The sequence below is a fragment of the Rhincodon typus genome, chromosome 6 (genome assembly GCF_021869965.1).
Source record: "Rhincodon typus isolate 14 chromosome 6, sRhiTyp1.1, whole genome shotgun sequence".
Taxonomy (NCBI): Eukaryota; Metazoa; Chordata; class Chondrichthyes; order Orectolobiformes; family Rhincodontidae; genus Rhincodon; species Rhincodon typus.
In genome coordinates, this window is record NC_063337.1 from 21425244 (window position 1) to 21434587 (window position 9344).

The window sequence follows — 9344 nt, forward strand, 5'->3', positions numbered from 1 at the left end:
AACAGGGTCAAATTACGAGGACAGGTTGCATAGACTAGACTTATATCTCCTAGAGTGCCTTGTTGCTAAATTATTGTCTTCCAATGAAAAGCATTTTCCTTTTCGCTAGGTATGGCTCAACCATGTGAGAGCTTTCCCCACCAATTTTCCTTGACTCCGGTTTTGATAGGGCTCTTTGATGGCACACTTGGTTAAATGTTGACTTAATGTCAAGGATAGTCACCCTCACTTCTCCACTTGAGTTGAGCTCTTTTCTTCATTTTCCTGGATGGTGAGGAACTTTCGACATTTGTTGGAGCTGAATATAGCATTCTCAACTTGTGTCCTGTGAAAGGTGGGCAAGCTTTGAGGAGTCAGGAGGTCAGCAGACCCCTCAGTCTCTTCTTTGCCATTTTAGACACAGCATTTATCTGGTCGATCTATTTCAGTTTCTGGCCAATATTAACTCCCAGGATGTTGATGGTGGAGCATTTAGCAAAAGCAATTCCATTGGCTGTCAAGGGGTGATGATTAGATTCTCTCGTGTTTCAGATGGTAACTGCCTTTCATTTGTGTGGCACAGATGTTACTTGACACTTTCAGTCAAAGCCTAAATGTTCTTCAGAACTTGCTGCAGTTGGCCATGGTCTGCTCCAGTATCTGACAAGTTACAAATGATACTGAACACTGTGCAATCATCAGTGAACCATATGACGGAGGGAAGGTCATTGGTGAAGCAGTTCAAGACACTTGTGCCTAGGACACTACCTTAAAGAAGTTTTGGAGTGATGCCTTGTTGCTAAATTATTGTCCTCCAATGAAAAGCATTTTCCTTTTCGCTAGGTATGGCTCAACCATGTGAGAGCTTTCCCCACCAATTTTCCTTGATTCCGATTTTGATAGGGCTCTTTGATGGCACACTTGGTTAAATGTTGACTTAATGTCAAGGATAGTCACCCTCACTTCTCCACTTGAGTTGAGCTCTTTTCTTCATGCTTGGGCCAAAGCTCCATTGAGGTCAGTAGCTGAGCGGCACAGTGGGTATCAAAATGAGCAGTGGCCAGATTATTGTTAAGTACTTCTTAAAAGCACTGACAATGACAATTTGCATCACATTGCTGATGACTGAAAATTGACTGGCGAGGTAAATAATTGGCCGGTTTGGATTTGTCTTGCTGTTTGTAGACAAGACTTACTTGGGCAATTTCCCTTATTGCCAGATAGATGTCAGTGTTGTGACTGTACTGGAACAGCTTCACTAGGATCACAGCTAGTTCTGAGAAAATGCCAGAATGGTGTCAGGTCCCATAGCCTTTGCAGTATCCAGTCCCTTCAGCTGTTTCTTGATATTATTTGATAGAATTGAATTGGCTGAAAGGAGCATCTGTGATAATGGCGACCTCAGGAAGAGGCCGAGATGCATTATTGACCCAGCACTTCTAGATGAATTAAAGATGCTTCCAAATTCTACATCCTTATTCTATGCTTATATTTGTTACCAGATGACTGTTAGTGATGACCAGCTTGTATTCATCACATCTCACCATGTGGAAAGAGAACATTATGATCTGAATACCATTTGGAACCATCCCTAACAACCCAAAGCTCCTATATTTGGTGTCGTAATGATTATATACTTATGAATCTGTTCCTTTATCTCCTCATATGTTGGTACAAATAACTCTATCCTTATATATTTAATAATTCTTTCTTTAACTTTTCAACTACATAAGCTAACTGGCTTGATTTCTCTCTCAATTTGAAGCAAACCATAAACTGAACAATATAGCTTTCTAGATTATCCCTTGATAACAGTTGCCATGGCTTACTGGATTTAACTATCTAAACGTGCAACTCAAGAGGGTTGCCAACACAGATACAGTCACTTAACATATTTACAGTTCAAATATTTGCCTTGACTTCTCCTCAAGCTCGAAGATGGTGGAAGTTTGAAACATTTACCTTGAGCTATACAATGGTCTTAAGAGGATTCATGGGAGAGTAATAAGAACAAATCCTAATTTAAAGGATTAGGACGTGGAGAGTTGGAGCGTGTGTTTAAACTACAGAGGTTGAAAATGTTAAATGTTATGGAGATCTTTTTCATAAAAACTGTGGAAGCAACAGGCTTTAAGCATCACCTTAGTTGCTTTGAACAAAAAAAAAAATGAATTGTGTATGAAACCTCGCATCCGATTTTTCAGCATGATGATTACATGTGATTAAGACTCAGCTGATGTTTCAATAGAATCGGCTACATATATCTGAACACTGACTGTGAATACTGCATTGTTCCATAAACAAGTTAATGGAGAGGAAGGAAGGATTATGTTATTTCCTTCTATTCTGCATTTCTGCAGCTTTTTAAGCCTTCCTATTGCAAAGCTTACTTAAAAAAAAAACAAATAATTAAAACTGCTGGGCTGTATCTTTGGGAGAGTTTGCAGCTTACAATACAAGATTTTTATCACCCTAATGAAATAAGGCGTTAATGGGCACTTAGTTTAGGCATACAAAGTGGCACACCCATGACTCTAGCAAGATTTCTGTAGAAAAATGTAGCAGATATTATTAAGAGAAGAATCAAAAGACTAAATAATCAAATGTAACAAATCTGTATTTAAAACCAGACGTTCATATAATAAAGTACAGAAACAAATCTGAAAATGCAGTTTAATATGCAAAATACTTTGAGATATGGAGGAGATGTATGATCATTAGAATACAAAATGTTTAAACGTTTATGTTCTACCACTTTCTATCCCAATAACAAAACTGTCATTGTTATCAATGCTGAGCTTTTTGCATTTATGTTTTAAACTGAATGGCTGAAAGAAAAAAAAGTGTTCATTTTTGTAGAACATCAAAGCAGCACATGGCAAACTGTTTTTCATAGATTCCCTCCATAAGTGTTACTTCACTCTGATCTAATCTTGATGGTTGACGTAACTGCTGCCTCAAGAAAACAGCACTGGAACTGAATTCCACAGTCTTACAATTCTATGTAAATAAATTCTGTTCTGCCATATTTCACAAAAAAAAGTGTTCAATTTCAGCTTTTTTTCTCCTTTATTAAAATCTTGGAATGTTTACCACAAAGATCTTTACTTTCTGGACACAGGTAAATTGAATCTCTCTGCAGAAAGAGTGAATCCACCCCATACTGATCAAACTGTTGCTTTATTCACAAAAAACTTCACATTAGCTTCTTTTGGGTAATGCAAATCACAAGTGAACAACTTCTGCTCTTGACAGAAAATTCTACAATATAAAATTTTGGTCAACTGTTATTGTCAGAAAGGGGAAAACATGTTAGCAAACTGCAAACAGACACGACAGATAGTTCGGTTTAGAAATGACAATCACTCATTTTGCTGTGAATCCATGTATTTCAGTTATGTTGGTATTCGGAAATTTCCCTACTTGTAACGTCACTATTAAAACAACGTTTAGAAATTTTCCTGGGTATTAAATTTGCACATACCTGTGTGTCTCCAATCCATTGAGAGTCGCCATTCTCAGATCCTGCCAGCTCTTCCACTAACACGGAAGGAAAGACCCCAATGCAGCCATTAAGCTCGCCCTCCCAAAAGCCATCGTCCTCTTGGTTTTCTTTGTTTAGTATTCTAATGATAGCTCCCTCAGGAAATGAAAGTTCGTCTGCAGTCTGCCCCTCATAATCGTAAAGTGCCTTCACAAAACAAACTGAATGGGAAACAAGTGCTCCTGTTATCACTGAGAATCCTAACAGAGTTAAACCAAAATGTACACAGCTGCTAATTTTAATTTGTGTCCAACGGCAAGATGAAGAAAACAGTAACTGCTTGGCGGGCAAGCAACACATGAACGATAATGGGAATGGACTTCGATTTTCAGGATGTGCCCATTGATATTTCTCCAGGATTTGTATTGGGCCTCAGCTTTTCACTCATATATGGTAAGTTGTAGAGTCAAATTTGTGGATTACATGAAGCTAGGAAGCACTGCAATGATGAAACGTAGACAGATTAATTGAGAGAGCAAGTCTGTTGGGGATAAGGGTTGAATCCATGGAAGATATTAAATCCAAAGCAAACGTACTGGAAATTTTCAGAATGGTAAGAGATTAAGAATTATCGAGGAGCCAAGTATTTGGGTGTCCACACACACACTAATCATTGACAGTTAGTGCACTGGTACAAAAGATAAATCAAACAATCTAATAGAATGATGTCACTGGCAAGACTAACACATTTCTACTTGCATTGAGAAGGTAATGGCAAATCTTTAACTACGTTTAGTGGTTTTGATTCAACTGTGTAAAATTCAGTTGCGCTGCTCTGGGTCTAGCATTGCAAGTTGCTTTTAGTGTTTTCTTTTGATTAGTGAACAGGTCGATCTGAGAGCATGACAATAATTTTTAATTTCCAGATCCAAATTTTGAAATCACTATGGTGGGACATAAACTCGTATTCTTTGGACAATAAATACTGTTCTTTGTGCTACTTCCGTCACTACATTACCATATCCCCAACTGTATGGGGCTTCTTCTTAAAAAGCTGAAATATAAAATAGAAGTTTTAACCAGTTCTAGATAGCCTTGATCAGACCTCATCTGGTGTACTGGAATTAAGTTTTGGGAAGTGCACTTCAGGAAGGATTTACTGGCTTTGGAGGAATCATAAATTCATCAGAAAGATACTGCAGCGGGGTTTCAAAGGCAAGTTGCATTTACTTGGTTTGTATTCTTTTGAGTTTAGGTAAATTGAGACATAATCTAACCTAACTTTACCATCTAAAATGGTAAAGGGATTTGATGTAGTAGGAACAGAAGAACTATTTCATCTTATAAATAATCCAGAACAAGAAAGAAGAAGAGATTAGCATTTTAAATTTAAAACTAGCCATTCAGGAGTGAAATATTGAAGCATTTTCCAAAGCAAGGGACGTGAATTCTTGTCCTCATCTGTAATCCACTACCACCCGACACTGTATTCCCCCCAACCAAATCTGCAAATGCTGGCTAAATTGAAACTTTCAAGGTTGAGATTGATAATCCTTCTCTACACGTTCATGCTGAGGGCCATCTCCAGTAAATCAGTTGCTTGTGGTGTTTGGCTCTTGACAAATAAGATTAGGTAGTGAAAGTTAGAAGAATATCATATCAATCAAAGGGAACATCCAAATCTGTCCTCTGCTGAGGATCAAAAATACATATTTTGCATGAAAGTATTGAAGTGGGGTTGCCAGGGAAGATCAAGCAGTAATTATGACTGCAAAGCTTTTCACAGAAAATACACTAATACATGCTGATGTTAGCCATTGCATGAACAGTTATCCTAATTCCATGCACTTTGTCCCATTGGCACCTCTTCACCTCCCTTTCCTTCAATTACTTAACTAATTTATTCATAAATACAGTGCAATAATTTTGAAAACATGCTAACCACCACAGAAAAGTTTAAACCTGGGACCTTCCTTATACATGTAGATCAGTACCACAAGGAGCAAGGTGACCCAACAAGTCTTGTTTCTTTTGTTGTTGTACCAATTTGATTGCTGGATTGCTAAATTCAATCTTGCTTAATTGTTGCCAGATTTTCAACAGGTCACTCAGGATGTTCAAGGGTTACTGAACAGCCAGTTTAATCAGTTGGACAGAGGCAGATGAGAAAGTTGGTAACTTTGGGCTGCTGTTCTGTCAGGCACTTAGGAGGAGGGAATAGAAGTTCCGTCCCAGCAGATTACTAGTAGTTAGGATGCAAGATGTCTGGGAAGCAGGAAGTGTAGCTAAATGTTGAGGTTATAGCTCAGAAAAAAAAAACCCTGGCAGTTAGAGGGTGGCTTGCCAAGAACCAGCCATGTCTCTTTAATAGTTCAGTTTAACTGAGAACAAGGGTGAAGAAAGCCCAAAAGCAGTATGTACTCTAAGCAACTGAGCAAGATCCGAGTTCAGGAAAATACAGGAGCAATACCAGCTTGGTAGAGCTAGCTGTCTGTAGATGAACTGAAATTGTTCTGTGAGTTGGTGCTGGAGTGAAGTTTCCAGAATCTAGGGAAGCGCAGTGTGAACTTCAGAATATGAACGGTCGTTTAGACAGGCCACGACAGAGTGGCACTTGAGTGAGTTCTGAGGCTTTGATAGAGAAGCCTTCGGCTTTGGTCTTTGATAGAGAGGACATTGGAGTCCCTTGCAAAGTTTTGATTAGATTCAATGACCAAAACATTACCAATGTATAGCAGTTTTCTTTGGAATCCATGCATGTGTCTTGAACACATTTGCAGGAAACTTGCCCACAATTCGCCACTTAGCTCACATTAATTCTGAATGTTACAATATAAATTACATTATGTAGATTGCCGCATGTTTCCATCTCTGTATAATAAAGCATATTTTTATTTGTTCAAAACCATGGAATCTTGTCCCTTTATTTCATTAGTAAGTATGCGATAGGTCTCACTTTGTCCACTTACAAAAAAAATCATAACAAATTTGGTCACCTGGTCTGGGATAATAAGTCTCTAGAGGAAGCAAATTATTATCATGAATTAGTTCATAAAAATACACAACATTATTATTTACTGCCCAAAACATTGCTGTAAGTTCTGCTGGTCTAAAATCAAACTGATCTTTACGTTTGCTCTGTCAGCATTCTAACCAGGGATGACAAAGTGACAACATCTTATTTTAAGAACTCTATTTTGTCAGTTTTTTTTTTAAGATTGCATTATGTCGACATTACAGCCAAAAACTAAATTTACACTTTTCCCAAGGACATTCATTTTGAAGATTCTTACATTGATTAGACAAATTTTATACTGAAATCCAATTGGACAAACAACCTAAAAATGGCTTACATAACTTTTTTAAACATACGATGAAATTGGAAGAAAAACCTACCACTGGAATCTCCATTAATGCCACCAGTTACCAGATCAGGCTCTGTAGAATTGCTGGAGGAATGAGATCGTGCATCCAAGGAACCCAGAGTTTGTAACATACTGATCAGACTGTTGGAAGTTGGAAACTGCAGGTACTTCTCTGGTACATAGCCTACTTGAGCTGCCTTATTCCTTGCCTTTAAATGATGGAAAATATACAAATAGTATACCAACAAGAGAAATAAATGCCACTGCTGAGCATTTTCCCCTTCCAAAATGAACAGATAGCAAGATGCGAAATCAAATGTTCTGATGAAAAATACATTAACTCAAAAATCTGTTTTAACCACAATATGATTTTGAAGTGTCAGTGAAATTTAGAAATGACGTACAATGAAGTTGTGTGACATTGACTTCAAAAGTTGTCACTTTCAACAGTTAAACAGTCCACTGCTGTGCAATAATTAAAGTCTGAACACTAAGAAACATTTGTTCTCAAACGAAAAAAAGGCTCAAATTTTAGCCATGACAGAGGGCCTCTGGTGATGAATAACCCCTGGGATTACTAAACGTAGACAAGAATGTGCTTAAGAGGTATATAAACCATTAAAACAGCCAAAGAATAAGCACACAACTTTATGTCAGCCATGACCCCTGATGTTTGCCTATGGTAGATACTAGATGAGTTAGCATGGAGATGGGGCTGGAAGTAGGGGTAGGGGGTCGGGGTCAATGTATGGATTGGCTTGAATTGTCAAATAAATTATAGAGGCCAAAAGGTGCCTGGAGCCTAGGATGTCATGAAGGAACGAGAGTACATGGAGGTGGGTAGAGGTACGCAGGATGACATGGGTCATATAAGGGTCCATAGGATAGGTAGAGGGACATAAGGTGACATGGAGAGTACAAGATGGCATGTATAGGGCATTAGGAGTATGTACGAGATAGGGATTTCGAATGTGAGGGCTGGGGAGGTGATTTCGGTGTGGATTTTGTTTTATTATAACCGCATTATAGCGACGTGAATTGAGGCAGGTCATGCACCTAGGCTGTATACATAACTTGGAAGCTCTGTTCTCATTTAATGGTCGCCCAACCCATGTCCCAAGAATCCCCGCCATCCCAGAATGAAAATCTGACACCCCGGGCAATTTTTCCAAGATCTGGTCTGCGAAGCTGAAATGTTACTCGTGAACTATTCAAATGTATGAATGTACGTAATTTTGGCAATCAATTAATTATTTTCAAAAGGGAATAATGATAGGGTTGTGATAAATGACTAGATTTATAAAGTATGAATTACTCGATCTTTCAAAATGTTTTTAGTTAGAAGGCCAAGCCAACAGGGATAATGCCTTTGCTCTTCTACAAATTAGTGCCACATCTATTGTACCTACCTGAGAGACAGAGACACAGACCGAGCGAGACGACGACAGATAGGAGTGCACGTGAGGGACACACAGCGAGAGACAGGGACGCACAGCGAGACAGCGAGACAGAGAGGGAGGGAGAATGAAAGACGACAGACTCAGTTTAACATCTCAGCCAAAAGATGACACCTCTGATGGTGCAGTTCCTCAGTGCTATACTGCATTATTAGCCTGGACTTTTGTACTCATGTCTCTGGAGCAAAACCTGAATCCATAAGTTCTGATTCATAGCTAACACTTGTGTTCAGTTATTGAAAATTAGAGAATAGCATAACATGAAATGCAATGCAAACCTTCACCCAGTCTTCCATGTCACCATCTTCAATTACTTCCAAGAGTTCATGTTCTTCAATAGTCAGCTCATCTGGTTGGTTAGCCTACAATAAGCAAACAGTATAAACAGTAATCATGTAGGTCAATTTGCAAGTGGTGCAAATTAAGAGCTTCAGCTAGGTCTTTCTCAGATTGATTACATTTTAAAATCTGTTTCACGGCATGAAGTGAAAAATAAATGGTGAGGAGGATAGCCTTAGATTACAGGAGCATACAGACCAGCTGGTCAGATGGGCTGATCAGTGGCAAATTAAATTCAATCCGATTAGTGTTATGTCATGCATTTGGGGAAGACAAACAAGGCAAGGGAATACATAATGATTAGGAGGATCATGGAAAGCACAGAGGATCAGAGGGACTTTGGTGTGTATGTAATGCCTTTAGATAGGAGGACAGGTGGATAAAGTGGTTAAAAACCGAAAGAACTGCAGATGCTGTAAATCAGGAACAAAAACAAAGTTGCTGGGAAAGCTCAGCAGGTCTGGCAGCATCTGTAAAGGAAAAAACAGTGTTAACGTTTCGGGTCCGGTGATCTTTCCTCAGAACTGACGGTGGCTGGGAAGTTTATATGCAGAAAAAACGGAGGGGGATGGGGTAGGGAGTAAATGATAGGATAGAGCCTAAAGAGAGAGAACGACAGTTGGACAGACAAAGAGTTGATACCAATCTGACTAGGAGGGTGAATAGTGTTAAGGGGGACTGTTAGTGACTAACAACAGGGGGTGTGTAAAGGCAGGCTAT

The 9344-nt window shown here is 38.8% G+C and overlaps 1 protein-coding gene across 7 annotated transcripts in view; it reads right to left on the reverse strand.

Annotated features, from left to right (window-relative positions):
* LOC109913291 (F-BAR and double SH3 domains protein 2) overlaps nt 1-9344 on the reverse strand; it is a 249340-nt gene that overhangs the window by 31082 nt on the left and 208914 nt on the right. For all 7 annotated transcript variants that reach the window (XM_048597836.1, XM_048597835.1, XM_048597834.1 and 4 more), the window contains 3 exons: nt 8564-8647; nt 6860-7037; nt 3464-3684 (listed from right to left, as the gene is read on the reverse strand). In XM_048597836.1, coding sequence (XP_048453793.1) covers nt 3464-3684; nt 6860-7037; nt 8564-8647 — 483 coding nt within the window. The remainder of the gene's footprint in view (nt 1-3463; nt 3685-6859; nt 7038-8563; nt 8648-9344) is intronic.